The sequence below is a fragment of the Micropterus dolomieu genome, linkage group LG10 (genome assembly GCF_021292245.1).
Source record: "Micropterus dolomieu isolate WLL.071019.BEF.003 ecotype Adirondacks linkage group LG10, ASM2129224v1, whole genome shotgun sequence".
Taxonomy (NCBI): Eukaryota; Metazoa; Chordata; class Actinopteri; order Centrarchiformes; family Centrarchidae; genus Micropterus; species Micropterus dolomieu.
The window spans coordinates 10272063-10289982 of NC_060159.1; the positions used below are offsets into that span (position 1 = coordinate 10272063).

The 17920-nt window shown below is 40.2% G+C and overlaps 1 protein-coding gene across 3 annotated transcripts in view; it reads left to right on the forward strand.

The window, feature by feature from the left end:
- Positions 1–319: 319 nt before the first annotated feature.
- The window catches only part of ppp2r5cb (protein phosphatase 2, regulatory subunit B', gamma b), a 31207-nt gene continuing 13606 nt past the window's right edge, over positions 320–17920 (forward strand). The window contains exons 1-3 of one of the 3 annotated variants that reach the window (XM_046060368.1): positions 320–452; positions 985–1044; positions 4415–4580. In XM_046060368.1, the coding sequence (XP_045916324.1) occupies positions 426–452; positions 985–1044; positions 4415–4580 (253 nt within the window). In that variant the 5' untranslated portion in view covers positions 320–425. Of the gene's footprint in view, positions 453–984; positions 1045–4414; positions 4581–12954; positions 13204–17920 lie in introns of those variants that run through there. The other 2 variants (XM_046060369.1, XM_046060370.1) reach the window with 2 other exon arrangements.

Sequence of the window (17920 nt, forward strand, 5' to 3'; positions counted from 1 at the left end):
TTCCAACTATATTCAGCTTGGTAGGCCTCTAGAAAACCACTACACATTTACATATAAGAAGACTTGACTTTGAAACATTGTGAGTTATAATTTAAGTGAGTGAAAAAAAGTATTTAAAAAGGATTTATGGAATAAGGTCTGTAAGTGTCAAACAGAGAAGATGGGTGAACATCACAGTGCCTGCCTTCTGATGTGTTTGGTTGTAATAGCGTACCTGCCACCGGCAGGGTGCCCCCGCTGCCTCGTGAATACGGTCTGTGTACTCAGCACGTCAATCTGAGGGGTTGGAGTCAGCTGACAGACAGCAGCCAATCAGAGGGCGAGGACAGGCTGAACCGCCTTGCAGTGTGGCGGTGCCCCGAGAGTTGCCAGGGTTTTGATTGTGGAGTATTCGGGCGGGGAGCAAAGGCGGCTACGGTTGTACAATGCCGAATAAAACGAAAAAAGACAAGGTGAGTTTGAGAATTACCAGGACGTTATGGTTGTTGGAAATAAAGTTTGCACGAGGTGCATTAAAGTGTATAAACCGGTGTCATAACAGGAGATTTAGCTTTCAGCGCAGTGTCCCATTACGTTAACGTTAGCTAGCCAGCAATCATCACCAGCTAGCCGCTGTCTGCCAACATGTTAGCACTTGGGACACTGTGCTACATTATTTAAATAAAGCGCCGTTATCTAGAAGTTGGATAGGTTAGTATACTTTGAATGCATAAGTTTTCCTAGACAATGTGTTAAAGTGTAAAAGCGGGTTGTATATGTTTTTGAAGCTGAAATCCGGGGTCGTGTGAATGCTATTAACTCTGTAGTAACGTTGGCTAGCTAGCAGCAGACTTACCAATTGAAGCTGCATTATGAGACTGGGTGGGCAGACATGCTATATTTAGTAACGAGTTTTACATGGCGACACGCAAAAGATTGCGTATGGTGTTGTCAACCTATTTATCTGGTAATGTAAAGTTGAATGAAGTACTTCCTTTCTTTCAGGAATCCCCTAAGTCTGGTAAAGTGGGCAAGAGTGGAGGACAAGAGAATTCAGAACATGAGGTAGGCTAACCCAGGACACTTCACCAGAAAAACTTCCTGGAAGTTCAAAAAAGATATTGTATCGTCACTGTTTGAAAATGCAGCCAGTGATATAATGAATCAATAAGTTCAATCCCTGCATCATCAGTGTCCATCCATTGCTGTCATTGCAGTGATTGTGTAAAAGGTCTGTGCATAATGCCTCCCAGGTGGGACACGGTCATGCCCTCAAATCAGTAAACTATTCTAAGCATGGTGGAATATCTTGGATGATGTAGCAAAAAATGTTGTATCACATTTATTTTATTTTCTACCCCTACAGTGAGCCCTGAGTGGACCCTCCCTTCTGTTGTCTAGTATCATGCTCCTATGAGTGGGAGGCGGTACACCTGTCTTATAGTAAAGCAGACACACACAGAGGACAGGAAATCTCCTGTGGAGTGGAAGTGAAAAGCTGACTTGATTTAGGAATCGGGATTTTTTGGACATATTTAAATGGCATCAGAATTCTTCTTGCGAGCAAGATTGCAGCTTTTCTGATTTTTGTAATAGAAAAAGCATTTCTCACACAATATTGAATGTGACCGTCTTGCGATGTGTTGGTATACCCTACTTGTGTCTTGTATCAGCTGTAATCCTGTGTAGTGATAAAGGAATCGCAGGTTTAGGCATTTAATGTACTGGCTTGGTTGTGGATCTTTGGTTGGCTGGTTGGGTGGATTCTGTTGGTGAATAGTGTTCATTGACAGGACTGGGTTGTACCTGGAGCATGATTGCCCTTCTCGTGACTCGCACTGCTGTTTGTTGATAACCTGGTGCTAAATTGCTTGTACATGACATCAGTTTAGGGTACCAGCCAATCCCAGGCAAGAGTAGAGTTCACCAAGGTTTCTCCACTATTCGGACTGTTCACTGGTCACAAATCTTCATTCCATATTAACATACTTTCCAAACCTTTTCTAATACTGCCATTTGCAATTGCCTATCAGTTGCAGTATTTTTGCGATATGCAGTTAAAATCTTGATATCAAATAAAGTTAATAAAATATAATTGATGGTAGCATTTTAAAATGCATGACATTGTGCATTCCTTCCATGCTACTTAACTACCCACCCATAATCCAGGGGACAGACAAAATGACTTAAACTTTGTACCAAGCTTATCAGAATTATAAAGGCAGCTGGATGAGCATGTCATTAAGTTCAGTGCCAGCTAGAAGTATGGCTCACCCAATCCTTCTTTTACTATTATATGAGACATTAAGCATACATGAGGCCAAGGACCAAGACTCAGTAGTCCATGTCATACTTTCATGTCTGTTTTTTACAAAATAAATGGGTGTATATTGTGACAAGAATGATAGTCTCCTAAGGCTGAATTTATGTCACATGATTGCGAGAAGCAACTTGAGTCAAAAGCTAATGCAAATGCTAACGCAACCTGTCAAGGTGTGTAAGAAAACAATAACACGGTCTGACTAGCTATGACACTTGCTTAAGCTACATCTGGATTGTGTCACATCTGGGGTGGCCAAAGGGGAACCATAAGCCCACATTACAAACTGTTAAACAGTGTGTTGGTCCTGTAACAGCGTAGGCATCTGGTGCAAATGATTATGTCACATTGTTGCACTGCATGGTCTTGTACTGTATTTGGAAAATATTATGAGGGCTTTCGGCGGGATCAGATGCACAGTGTAGTTTCAAAAACGTTGTCATGATTTTCCTTTGTTCCAAGATAAGAAAATGCATGTGTTAACAAACACAACAAACAGATTTAAGTCAAACTTCTTCCATGACCTCTGCAATCGCCATATCTAAACATCAATGAACTGTCACATGGCTCCAGTTTCCACTAGTAGCACTGGCAACTAGCTACTGAATTTAACTCAATAGCACCGCTTAAATCAACAGCTGACATCTGTTCGTGCAGTTTGAAAAGTGAAAGGTGGTTCTCGGCTTTACTGGGCATTCAATATTCATGTTTGGACTGCTGCTCACCACCTGTTTGTATTTTAGTGGCTGCTTTAATACATATTCTGGTTTGTTGTTATGTAAAAATGCATACTTTATTACTTTATAGTTAAAAGGCCAAAATAAGTTTTCTGCTATATATTTAAGAAAAATGCTTTTTATATTTTAGTCTAAATGTCACGTTAATAATATCTCCTTTACATATATTTTCTAGTCTTTGTTTTAATGGCAAGTAGTTATGAATAATTTACATTACATTAGTAAATCATAGATGACAGATGTTTAATTAACTTACAAGTATAGGAGTTAATTCCTATCATTATCTTACATGAAAATGTAATTTAGTTCATAATAGAGGCCAGTTCTGCTTTATTTCCCGCTTTACTAGACAGCTTACTTATGGCCCAGTGCCTAAGCTTCTGTCTTGTAGTGCTGCACACACTGTGGCCAGGTTGAGCTGGGTCTTAACTGAATAATTCACCCGTGACTCAGGCTGACAGAGCTCCACAGCTGCATCTGGTGAAGTAAGCTCTGTGCCATCAGGTGTGTGTTGATGAATGGATCCCAGCAGGCACGTGGAACCAGCTGTGAGAAACTTGCCACATTCAGTTGATCCTGCATCAGGATATATCTAATGCTACTAACGCTTTATTGAGTTATATATCTTTTTTTGTGCATGTAATAGGTTTGGAAAGTGAAATAGTCCAAAGTCCAGCCCAAAGGGAGTTTCTATCTCCCACAGAAAACTCTGCTTTGAACTGTTTAAAAACAGTTCATTTGTAGTCCAGCCAATGCGCGTTATTTAATGCTTGCCAAGCGGCTATTCCGACAATCCCTCAAAAACACTGAGCTGCAGCACACACCTCTCCTCTCCCTTCTAGCTACCTTCCAGGCAATCAATGGACTCTTGCTCCAGTCTATGACGCCAAGCTTGTTGGCAACATGTATAGCTGAACCAAAGCCATGTTTAACAGCTTCTCATTGACCTGCCCTTCTCTGCTTCTGATTGGCTAGTAGTCCTTAACTAGGAACTGTGCATGGGCAACTCCCAAAAAAGATCATTTAGAGACAAGATGTATCACTCCATAGCTAAAGTGAAGCGTTCACCACACAGGGTGAAAAGAGGAGCTGCAGCAATGTGCAGGATGACACAAAATATGGTTTTTTCTGAAAATTAAACTAAAAAATGTAAACCTGTTCTGGTACAACCACTACATAGGATTTTGAACCTGAAAATGAGCATAATACCACCTCTTTAAATTAAAAGGTCTCATCTAGTCGTGTACAGCAGTTGAAAGTCTTGGCAAGTAGCCACATGCACACAGTTTGATCCGATTCCTGAAAAGGTTCTTGCACTCTCACCACATATGCTTGCTGTACCGCAGTGTCACTAATGTGGGTTTTTGTCTCGTTTCAGCAGAGCTCTAACAGGAAGGCTAGCAATAGTGTTCCTCCCACCACTCAGCTGCTAAAGGGGAAGCAGCCAGGTTCCCAGACACCTGTCAAAAAGGACAAGAGGCAGAGCTCCTCTCGCTTCAGCTTGAGCAACAACAGGGAGCTGCAGAAACTGCCTGCTTTCAAAGGTATTTATTGGTACAACAACTAAATCCTCCTTGGTTGTGGAATTGTAGACAAACTGCCTTTTTGTGTGCAAAAATAATGAATTAAATTTTTTTTTCAAGCCTGAACTCAGGAAGGCAAAATGTTCCTTTTAGGCAGGTAGGATAAGGAATCCCTGTAATCTTGACACAGATAAGTGCAGGCCTCACAGACGTGCATACTTACAAGCATGCACTTAGTTATTTACTCATCGTTTCCACGCTGAAATATCTGAACATCCCCTGCTGCATCACCGTCATTTTAATACCAAGCTGAGCATGACATTACGCAATACATGGAAACAAACAGAGGACGTACATGGCATGGACTTTGTGCTGGATTTAACCCAAGTGTCTATATTTAGTGGTAATCCAGAGATAAAGCTTTAATTCCATGGTCCTTGTGTTTCAGGATGTTGCCAGTGACCAGAAATGTCTGCCAGCTATAATACTATTCCATGTCCCTTCCTCCCCTTGTAGGAGGGAAATTGGCAGATCTTTGCAGATGTATATTGACGTTTACTTTAACGTCTAAACCCAGTGCCAGATGGAAAGTGGGCACTGCCGTTAAGCCTCTGGGCATATTGTCTATGAATGGTTCTGTGTGTGCATGCATGCATGCATACACACAGCAATGATGTCTGCTGCCTTTTCCCAGCACTTTTAAAAATAATTATATAACTTGGCGGTGCATTGAAAACAAACAGCTATAACTGGATTATAGGTTGTTAAGTATCTGTGCAAATGGAAAGAGATTTTGCTGATGATAGTGGAAATAAAACTGATCGACCGAGCTTCGATAGTAATTAACAGCGAATAATCGAATCACCCCAAGGCAGACCCATGTACAGGACTAAGAAAGGGAGGACTTTGATAAAAGAGGAATATTTAGCAGGTGAAGAGCGAGGCAGAGTAAAAATAGATGCGCGCCGAACCGGGCTGGTGGCTGCTGTACAGAGCAGGGGGAACCTGAGTGAGAGAGTCTGATCCAAGCAGGTCCAGAGCGGAATCCGGGAATAGTCTAGCCGGGCAGGGGTCCAGACGGAGAGCAGACGGGTAGCGGAACTAAATCTAACATGTTATTATGCAAAATTCCCTTTTAACTTTTATTATAGCGACTAAATGCTCTTCTTCTACAATCGGCCTCATATAATTATTTTGATGTGTTCATTATGTTGTTCCAGCCTACAGTTTACTGATTAATTTTTAAATGTAGGACATTTTACTGTTTTGATCTGTTAAATTAAGCAATTGTAAAATTAATAAAAGCCATAACTGTCACACTACTGCACTCAAGTTTAAAGTGCTCCCACACAGCTGAGGGCTTCATTTCGTTTTCCCTTTGATGTGAACTGGAGCGTTCCTTTCACTGCTGTCGGCGGAGGTTGGGCGCGAAAAAAACCCTCAATAATTGAATCTCAAAATTGAAAATCTAATGTGCACCCAACGGTCGAATATTCGGGTCCAGCCTCTAATAGTTAGATGAGTAGAAATTATCAAAACTCAGAAAATATGGAGGAGAAAACTATCCATTTCTCATTAAAAAAAAGTTAAAATCCTTATTATTGACGACCGAAATATCCCATTTTGACACATACATTTTCATAAGCAAAACAAAGTCCTTAACATTTGGACATGCTGCATGCTGGTAAGCAGAATTATACATTGTTGCATGCATTGTTAAATTGTTTAGATTTAATACAGCTGTGACATATGCATCAGTACTTGACAAAAGGCGTTTTTATTAAACATGTTTGTCTAGAAAAACAAACATTGCGTTTAGCGTGAATAGGAAATGGTTGCATGATTTACATCAGAACTTAAGATAAACCAAACTTGTCCTGTGAGTTGCAAACCTAGGATATCACCCGAGAGAACTGACTTTTAGCAAGACAGATTTTAGTATCACTGTCAGCCACTCAAATAAAGGCCTTTTTATTATAAAAAAATGTTTTTTTTTTAGAAAAAAGTGCCCTTGTTTTCTGCTTCGCCCTTTAAGTCTGAATACCTTACTTGCAGTGAGCCCCTCGCTACAGCAGACTACAGCAAAGGCAATATTCCTCTTCTGGGGGAATTTACAAATATTATTTGTTTCTTTGAAAGACTTTGATAATATGACAACGTGGAGTAACTATCTGACTAAAGGCAACAGCAGCTGTTGTTATTGTGTGCCATTTGTTCCCTGTTGAGACTTTTGTGTAATATAAGAATGAATTGACAAACAAAGGAGTTGATTCTACCATAAAATGTCTTAGTTAGCCATTACCCTTGTACTATGTCTAGAAACCAATAAGCAAAACGTTCTTGCTGATAAATGCTGCTCGCTTCCCACAGCCCACTGGGAGCTTTGATAACATTCTGCAAAACATTATCCCACCGTGGCCTGCTAGATGTTATCACTTAGTCATGTCCAAACAGGCTCCTCGCTTGGCTTGTTTTCACTCCAGGCATGTTCACCTCCTGATGGAAATGCATCTCAGAGAGCCGCGAGGTTGAGTCGAGACTCAGAACCCTGACCAGAAGCAGGCCTTTCCCATGATCTCTCCCCAAAACCAAATGTGCTTGTTGTTGCTCCAGAAAACATTTTACCTGTCCCAGCATTTGCTTTCGGTAGCACAGCAGTTTAAATGTGTTGACGACCTGATATGGTGAGCTTTTGTTTCCTATAGAGCTCTACAAAAGTACACAAATCAAGACATTTGTGTTTTGGATCAATGTTTGGTAGAGATCTTTCTGTCTGCAGCTCGTAAACAGAAGATAAAATCTCTACAGGTGCATTTTAGTGTTTGTGTGTAGTCTCGTAATTGCAGTTTCCAAAAAGCGCAGAGCAAAAGTTGTTGCCCCTGGATGTGTTCTATTTCAAAGCAGGAGCTATCCTGCAAGGAGCATCTGTTTCATGGGGTTTGTTGCCATCTGCTGGTTATAGTATCAGCTATTTGAGTTACTGTAATGTTGGTTAACTGGAACAAACATTTCAGTTATCAGGACAGTAATGTTATATAACCTACCTCTGTTATTTTAGCAGTGCAAAACAAACAGATACACTGATTCTAATCCATTTAAGTGTTTTTGCAGATAGCGGTATATTGTCTGTGTTAAAAATTAACATGCAAAGTAACATATTTTCTGTAATAGGCTCTACAAACCTTTTGGAACAAATTGTATTTTAGTGTGGCACATGTTTATTTTAACTCTTTGGATAAACTAGAAAAAATATTTAATCATGTACTGGGTACATAATATTCTGCATCTGCTTTGTAAATTTACTCCTTTTGTTGGGATGATAGGTGACAGGGACATGACACATTTCCTCTATTCCACCAAAATATGAGCTGTTGACCTATTTAAGACATGTTGTCCACCAAGGCAGACAAGAGATAGAAATATAGTTTCTACAGTGGTTTTCATTTGAAGGAACACTAAAGGAAACTTAAGAAATTGAATACGTAAGAAGTAACGTTGGTAGTAGTCGAATGGTTTATTAGGTAAAACAAGAGAAATTGGGACAAATAAAAGTATTATTTAGCTCAAGAGCCAACGAAGTGTGTTGGCCTCCATCGTTTCTCCTGCACGCTTGGAAAGGGATGGTTGAGCAGTGACTGATGGTGCATTCATGTGTTTCAGGATGTTGCCAGTGACCAGAAATCTTCCCTAAATCTTCATTGCAAAAATAGAATTAGTGTATATGGGATAAAAAGAAGTATACAGAACTTTGATTTGTGTACGTATTGCATATACATATTTTTCAGAAGAATGACTTCACAACTCGGAAAATGGGACCATCCAAGGAGTGCGTGAATGCAACGTGGGCCACTAGTTGCAATTCGCACACTGAAACTTTTAAGACAGAGTGTACTATAGTCTTTATCATGTTTCAGACTAATATATGTAGGCAACATACAAGTAGAGTCAAACCTATTGGACAAGAATGTTTAATGCTAATCCCATCTCTATAAAGTTATTATCTGGTTTGTTTTCGACAACCACGTTTAAACTTAGAAACTTAACATTTTAGTGTCTGGTAGGGTAGAAAACATGTAAAAAAAAAAAAAAAAAAAAAAAAAATTACATTGTTGGGAGATCCTTAAAGCAGGATATAAAAGGGAACAGCAGGTTTCAGGGAAGGGTTTCCTCTACCACTACTGAAGGTGATAGAGGAAAAGACTCCCACACCACATGAGAGAGACTTCCCTGATTAAACGCCACACAAATAAATACGAAAACAGAAGAACATAACTCACTAGCTGCCTTGAATAATTTGAAGGAAGTCAAAAATAATGAAAGAAATTGCCGAACAAGTACAGTCACATTATTTTCCCATTTATTTTGTCAATTTTTTACCATGGCATAAATTGAATAGTCAGAATGTGCTTTTTACTCAGTGTTTCCCACAGGATTTGGAGAGAATATGGTGGGTGGGTCTGAGAGAGTCCGGTAAAGTAAATTACATGTGTCCATTTACTTTTAATGGACACGTAATATGTTTAATACTTTCTGTGAGTATAATCCAATTAATCTTATTTCCATACTCTATAGACACCTTATTTTGAAAACTGGATGTTTTCACATGCGTGCGCTAAATTCATCAAGTTTGATAAATAATGTTGTATGTGGTTCTCGTATCGCGTAACATGAAGACTTCATGGCCTCTCTTCAGGTAGGACTCATACTGCAACACTTGTCTTTGTAAAAAGAGACAATGACAGGATAAAGTCTCTAACCTGCCTGTCGGCTCGCTCTGGACCGTTTCAGTGGATTTACCATAAAGACTTGAATACGTGTGCACTCCAAATTTAGGTGTGGCTAGCTTAATCGCCTTCTCAGAAAAGAGTGACAGAAACACTCAAAGCTGTTCAGACTGTTTGCCTTTTTTAAGAAATCAGCCACAGATGGAGTGGATGTGCAAGGAGACAATTCAGCAGAACAGTGTCTGCAAACGGTGATTTTTGTGTCGTCTGACACTTTTAAATGCTTCCACTGCCGACATGTCAGCGTAATTGGTTGGTAAAATTTATTCGGTCTTTTGACTTATTAGGCCGAACACCATTTTGCTATTTTTGGCCGATTAAATTCTGTGGCCGAACATTCCGTGCATCCCTAATTGTAAATCATATATTTTTACAGACCCATCAACTGCAGCCAAAACAAATGGAAATGGTCATCTTTGGGGTCTAATTATTAATGATAAATAATAGTTGATGATGATAGTTTTGGTATGCAGTATTTATGGTGAATTTCTGTTGAGTGTATTCAGCTTACAGTTATGCAGCCACAGGTGTTTCCACTTAGAATGTACAACATTTGTGATTGGCTGTTACCCAGTAATACTCCCTATATAGTTGCAGCTGTTTGTCCCTCCATATTTTCTCTCTTTATGTGAAAGTAATGCAGAGCAGCCATAATGATCAAGCCATCTCTAATTTGAATAGATCATTTTCTATAAGAGTTTGAGTAAGTAGATGAATGAGAATTGATCTTGCATACCAATGGAGCTGTGTTTCTATCATTGGAAGCTGCTTAAGGGGAAACAAAGTCCAGCTACTGTTAAAAGAGCCTCAGCTGTGTTGATGGGTCTGTTTCCCCAAATAGATTTGTGCCTTCAGTGCGTATTACAGAGGACCATGACATTGAAGATCAGCAGACCTGTAAATGAACCACTCAGCTGTGTATTTTAGGCTGCCTGCTGCTATCAATGATGAATTTAGAGGCCCACTCTCCATCCCATTCACCAGCAGACTCACGATGTCTCACAAGCTCACTCTTTCCACAGCCAGAAAATACACACACACTCAGCGAAAAGCCCAGGCCTGATGAATGCATGTGCCAAAGAAGCGTTTGGAGAGTATTTGTAACAAGTGGGTGTGTTTTGCATTGTCTTGTCTTAGTCAGAACAACAGATCTTCTGATAGGAGGTTGCCCCATGACTAGGGGACAGAATGGCAAGAAAGGGCCCTTTATATGCTCAGACTAAACCCTGCTGCTGAAATGCCCCACTATTGTATATATTAGGACCAGCCAGACTTGATGTTGGAGTTCTTTCCACTGCTAAATTATGTTTGGTGATTGGATCATTATACTGGGGGTGTATACATTCCTTTTCCCCCTCCCCCGTACATTTAGTCAAATCAACAGTTGACCCCCCATCTGATGATCCATAAATAAAAGAGCAGCAGAAATACATAAGTGAATACATAATACACAAGTCAGGATTATCCAGTTGCACAAAATCAAGCTGCAACCAGGACAATGTTTGAGAAAGGATGTAACCTTTTATTCTGCACTCAGTAGTCAAATAAACTATAACACTAAAACAACACTGTTTAGCAGGAGACGAGAAGCTACATACTAGCAGATGCAAAAAATCCGGTACTTTAGCCAAATGCATGACATCCCGACATGAACCACCCCAACACCTCTTGCACCTCCAAAGCAGAAATACAGACTCACAGGGAGGAGCTGTGACACCCCATGCTGTGTTAAAACAGCTGCCCTTTCTGTAAACCCAGCGAATAATTCATTTGCACACATATAACATAAAGCAACTGAAGACATACTGGGTCTGTGACCTAAAAACATAGTGTTTTGATTGTGAAACTCTGGAAAAGTTCCCCAACTATATTATATAAAAGTGATGTTTTATCTAGACCAAAGTTTACAGCTACATCTGCTGGACAAAAGAAATAGTATTGGAAACAAATAATGATTTAGCAGCGTACTTTTTGGCATGTAAAAAGACTGATATGATTTAGACTCTGTATGCAACAAAGTATAACTTGATTTCATTTGTCCTTGTATATTTCACAGAAATAGTAAACAGAGAAAAGCTAAGCCTGGGTAGTGCGGGTTGTCCACTAATCGCAAGAATGAAAGCTCCATCCCCAGCTCCCCCACCCCACATGCCTAAGTAGGCAAGATGCTGAACCTCAAATTGCTCCCAGTGGCTGTGCCATCTCTGTGTGTGTGTGTGTGTGTGTGTGTGTGTGTGAGAGAGAGTGCTTTGAGAGGTCAGAAGACTTGAAAAGGGCTATACAAGTCAATTTACCATTGATTTGTTTGTATGTCACAATGACGACCATGAGGAGTAAAAAAAAAAAAAAAAATAATGCTCAAAATCATTTTTAATGCGTTTAGTCATGTACACTGTGAGACTGTGTACTTCACAAAGGGAAGCCTATGCTAAGGTTGATATGCTTGTGGATTGTCTTTGTTGGTACAGGTCTGGTTATAAAATTCTAATCCTCATGGGGTAAATCAGATTATACAGGAAATAACTTTTTCCTGGAATAGTTTCTCACATGCAGCAAACATGAGCAAATTGTTTTGTTTTGAAAAATATTACTAAAAAATGCAAAGAGCATCCCCTGCATTGCTTTTGCTTTGTTTTGCATGGTACTTACAGAGGTTGGGATGCAAAAACCATTAGTTGGCCACATTCCTAGCAGCATGATGACACACACACACAAAACTTTCTACTTAATTAGGTTCAATTGTCACCGGATTTTAGATTGTCTGATTGGGAGAATAACTACCTTGTCGTCATTGGATTTGCTGTATTCGTTAAGTTACTTTGTATGTGAGTATGGTTTTTGGTGCATTTAACTTGGTACGTCACCGTGGATTTGCCCATTTCCTGCACAGCCGTACAGTGCAGAGTTTTGTCCCCAGTGCTGCCGAGACAAGACAGAGTGCTGCTGACTGCATATGCACATCCTGTGTGGCTCACATTGAGACTTCCTGCCTTCCTGTTTCTCTGTCACATACACCTGGGCTCAGGCTGTGCTCCGGGAGAGCCATCTGTCATGCAAAAACTCTCACACATACACACAAAGACAGCACACACAAATGGCTTTTACCTGACAAACCGTGTTAGACACGCTCTCTTCTTGTACAAACCTCAGCTTATAGTTTGTCTGGTGTTTCTGTTACATCTGTGAAGTTTTATGTAGTAAGAATTGTGTTGCACATTCTTAACACTTATTGTTTCCTGTTTGTTATTTTTAGTGTATTGAACTTTTGTTTGACTTGAGTGTTGTAATTTGTTGTGGTATTGGGCTTTGTTGTTAGGTGTTAAGCTGTGAATGAGCAAAGTGTAGTTTCACTTTACCCCACCTCTGACTCCTTTGGAACAGCCTACATTTTGGATAAGAGTGTGTATTTGCTGACCTTATTCTTACATTTGAGTAACAAAATGGGCTAAATTGTTGGCAGGCCTGTATTTTGTGTTTTTATAAACTCTTTCTCTCATTTCTATCACAGTAACAGCCCCACCCCTTCCCCCTCAGCCCACCAGCCAATCCCTTCTCTCATGTTTATATATTCTGACAGCCAGCCCATGTGATTACAGCCAGCCAACCCGGCGGCTGCAGTGGGGGATGACATCACTGACTAGCTGGTTTCCTCCAGCAGCAGGGGAGCTTCATTTTCTGCTCCGAGTGTTTGTGCTAAAATGGAGGCTGGCTCCTCTCCTTAGCCTGGGCAGCCCTCTTCTCCCCTGTCTCCTGCCTCAGCTCACTGATGTTGGCATGTACTGAAGCTGCCAGTGGGATGGTTCTGGATGCATCGAGCTCCAATGGGCCTTTCCAGCCTGTGGCCCTCATGCATTTTAGAGGTGAGAATAGGAAATGTGCCTGTTCTGTGTTTGTGTGTTTGAAGGGGAGATGGACAAAAATGTTGTTACTATTTAGCAGCTGCTTCTTTGGATTTTGTAGAAGAACATATTTGTGACTTTTCTAAAAAGTTGCTTCAAGAGATTGAGAGCATGTATCCTCTTAGTGTTGGTGGCATGAGTATTTTTGGAAGAGGAAGGTGATTTTGTTTGTATGTCAACGAGGAAGGGGTTTGCCAAGACACTGCATAGCTTAGCTTCCGTGAGGGTGAGAGAGTGAGGAGTGCTAGTTTTGAGTCTCCCATCCCCCATCAAGACTGCTGATGTCATAGGAAGTGAGGTAAAAGCTTGTTGTTGGTGTGTGCATCTGTATTGTATTTTATATAGGTATTTTGGTGTGAGTTGACACACGTGTTAGTAAAATGCTTTGGATGTTGTTGTTGATCTCAAGTAGGCTTCTTCTGAGTTACTGTCTAACCAGGCAAACTTGAAGCTGGGACCTACAGCCAGTGTTGAGCATGGAAAACAGAAACTGACTAGGTGCGTGGTACCTCTGAGTAAGTGTTATACTGTAACAAACTCAAGGTTCATATGTGTTCATGTATTACCTTCTTTGCAATCAACCTTTCCCTGGGAACCGATTTAATAATGCAGCCTATTATTCTACATGCGTGCTGCTGTCGGCGATATCACATTGGTTGTCCTATATCTAAATTGCCACTGGTTCCACTTTGATAATCAGTTCATTACATATCACCAGTTGATATTGTTGGGATTTGAGATTTGTACTTGGGAGCAATTTGTGTCCATGACTGGTTTCCTGTATGCGCACTGGAGCCTTCAGATGAGTAAAGGTTATTTGCCCATCCATGCGGAGAGGCCTGTTTGTGAAGTCTGCAGTTGCACAGCATGTCTGTTAATATTTTAGGCTAGTGCTGTTGTGTAACAGGAGCTGGAATACCTCTTGACACTAAGGGGTTGATGAGATGAGGTGCTCATGGGTGGACCCATGTTTCAGCTTGCAGGCGCCAACCTTACAGGTCCTCAGGAATTAAACCTAAAAATCACTTGATATACTTTCATGATCTCCATTTAACTTAAGAAACTTGAAGTGCCAAGGTGATGAGCTAGTGGTGGTAGTGGATTTTTGTGCTTAATTATTTTAGATCAATGTAAAGATTTATTTGCACTTTGGCATTAATTCATAAAGGGCGCAATACTTTTGTAGGTGTTGTATCTGTTAGAGAGGGAGACGGGAAATGGCAGAAACAGACACAGAAAGTGGTAGAGGTTTTCCCCAGAAAAGTTTAAATTGCAGCTTCACAGCTTAAGTTGCAGCTTGCTGGAAAGGAAGACAGAACAAAAGAATATTCTCAGCTGTGACTTACATAAACACAGTGTGCTCCAGCTGTTTGACCTTTTGATGCAGTCGATTAGATCCTGTTTGTGGCTGGTAGTTTGGATAGAGGGGAATAAAATATGATGTGACTGCAAAGCTACTTACAAACATGTCACTATGCTACACTGTCTGAAGATTGATAAAAAATAAATAAATTTTAATCTGTTTGCTTGACTCCTTGCGCCAAGGTACCACACTACTAGTCGTGCCACGCCTCGTCCACCACCTAACGAAAGCGTAGATGTTTCTACGAGTGCTCTGTGAAGGGGGCTGTATTTTGTGTGCGCTGAATACCAGCTGTGATTCAGAAGCGTCGAGGTGTAGGTAAAGTCTGTCTGTTGGTGCTGCCAGTCCCAGGTTCAGGTTCTAGCCTGTGTGGGAGTGTGCACAACCTACACTACTGAAAATTAAAATTAAAAACACTGATGTTTGTACCAGTGTCCCTTCATGCTGTAGAGGCAAAATTCAAAATGGGGCTGCACAGAAAATACTGCAAATTCATCATTACAGATGACCGTATTGACAGCTTCCTTTACGTATGCCAGATAACTTTGCATGTCAGCTGCATTTATCTGCTAGTTGACAGTTTTTAAAAAAAAAAATATAGCTGAATGTGTTGGTGGTAAAAGGGAGATTATGCAAATGACGGATACTAAATGTTACTTGAAAAGATGTCAACAAGACTAAGGGCATTATCCCTGTGTATATGTATGCGCCATTTATGTATCTGTTTCCTGTTATGAGAAAGTACCTATATACAATTAGTACTTGTTTTTAGGTTCATAGAATTAGACCTGCTGTGTTGTTGGCGTTTGTGGTAAACATTTATACGTTCAGGTGCTAGCCTAGTTGGGTGTTGCATACTTTAACTCAATTAACATGACTTCGTAGCATTGTTTGCTACAGAAAACCAAATTACCCGAATACAACTCTCTTAAATCTGAGAACTTACTGTGCTACCTCTTTTGATGGGCCTGAACTACAATAAGTTGTCTTAAATCTGATACCAGTTTTTACTATTGGATGTTGGATCTGTGTGTTCTGTATGTAAAATGAGGTAACGGTAATTTGACAGCATCCGCAGGCTGATCAGTCTCAGTACAGGCTTGTTGAATATTCTTAATCTTAATCTTTCATACGTACATGTTGGGAGACTGTTTCTGAGACAGTCACGTTAATTTTGTTTGTTTGATGTTGAAGAATAAAGCCAGTTGCTTAATTACCTTTTTATTATCAGAGCAATTTTTGTAGTTTTGTGTGCTTTTGTGGTTTGGATATGTTTTGTAGGAACATCTTGGACTGTCCTTTGGGAATTTGCTGTCACAATGATAAGGCTGTGTTTTAGGCTGTACATGTTGCATACCTAACTAAATTCCCACAATATTTAATAATGACATACAATGGTGTGTAACACCTCTGCTATACTTCCTTTTTAATAAGGGTTGTAGAAAGTGTTTAATAATTTGCGTTGTGTATTGTCTTAGCTCCCGGTTGGTATTATCCGTGTTTTACAAGGTCAGTTTGGCTGACACGTCTCTTGGCCGCAGCTAATGGGCCCAACAAATCAGCAGCATATGATGCCAGTTTAACAGCAGCAGCCTGCCTGCATCTTTGATTAGCAGCCGTAACCCCTGGTCCAAAGTCCTATCTCTGCCCGTGGTCGCCATGGTGACATACAGATTGTTAATGGGGAGACGAGGCTGACTCATAAATCACAGGTTGTGATGAAAAAATTAATGCTGCCCTATAGGTGGGTTTTATAAGGTGACATTTAGTCACATGTTGGACAGAAATGAATGCACTTGTTTTTGGTTTCTGAATACTTTTTGTATCTTGGGAATTTGATCAATCGATTGAAATGAGGACAAGAGAAGCTGTTTGGCTATTGTCATTTCTTACAGGCTGCTACTGACATTTTAATCAACTGAAAACAAAATAGTGATTCCCGCAGTGAAAGTGGCGTGTTCGTGCAGTACCTACATCATGACAGATTATATACACTATTATTACTTACTAGAGTTGCACCGATCGATCAGCTGGTGACCAGAATTGTCCGGTTTTCAGCTAAATCGGCCGTGACTAGTGACTGGTGCTAATCAGCCCCAAATATTTGATCCTGTGCTGGTCACCTGCTGCGCCGCACGATGGTTCAAGCACACAGCAGCACAAACAGTAACCAACTGAATGATGAAAATATGTAGGCGTGGAAGTTCTTCGCTGTGAGTAAAGAAGACACAACGCTTGGAATTTCTAATACCTGCAAGGCCAAAATAAACTGTTTCCTCTCACAGACTTAACTTGTGCTGACCGCCCCGGTATATTAACAGCCACCACGGTATGTTTGGCAGACACAGAGAGAGATGTTATATGCTATTAGGTGAGAAGTGCGGACACGGTGGCTATTTTAAAGCTCGAACCAGGAAAAGCAACACTGAACACACCTGTTGGTGCAGATGTCCTTCAGTACTAGAGTGATCTTGATCGTTTTCGATAGGCGTCGTTAACAACAAGTAAACGTGGGTGGAAAAACAGAAAATGCACCTTCAGAAGAAAAACAACAGAGCAGACAGATAAAGGGAGAGATAGACAGAAGGGAAAAGTTACTGTAGTGTGTGAGTAAACTCACACTGGAATTAAGTAGAATTAAAATGGCGAGATACGAAATAACCTACTAGAAATAGGTAATGTATTCTTTGAAATATTTTCAAATATAAACTACTAATATACGTCGGTGCATCTCTATTACATACTTAATGGTGTCCTATCTCGTCTTCCCAAAAAGTCAAGTTGATCCAGAACTGTACTGATGAAAACCAGAGGGGAGAACACACATAATGGCTCTTTTCAAATCCCTACAATGTTGCCTGGAGTTTAAGCATAGTTCTTAGAAAAGTTTATAGTTTAGAAAGCGCTTAAATGGCCTTACACCATATGTGTCAAAAACATTTTTTTGTTTACGATTTGGGAAAGCCCTTGAGGTCCTCTGGGAGCAGACTTGTAATGGTTCCAAAGTGAACAAGAACAAAAAGTCTTGCCGATTCTGCATTTAGCTCCTGTGCTCCTAGCTTTTGGCACAGCGTCAATATTTCAGAGGTTGATTAAATTTTTTACATGAGCTCAAAACCTTTTGGGCACAAGATTTGAGTACTTGTATGATAAAAAGAATAATAATAAACTCTATTTATATAGCTATTGTCTTGACAATGTTAAGTGTTTTACAAAAAGAAACAAAACCAGACAAATGAAGGGTGAAGAACATGAGCAAAGAGGAAGTGAAGAATTAATAGAATTAATAGTAATAAAAACAATAAAAATGCATAT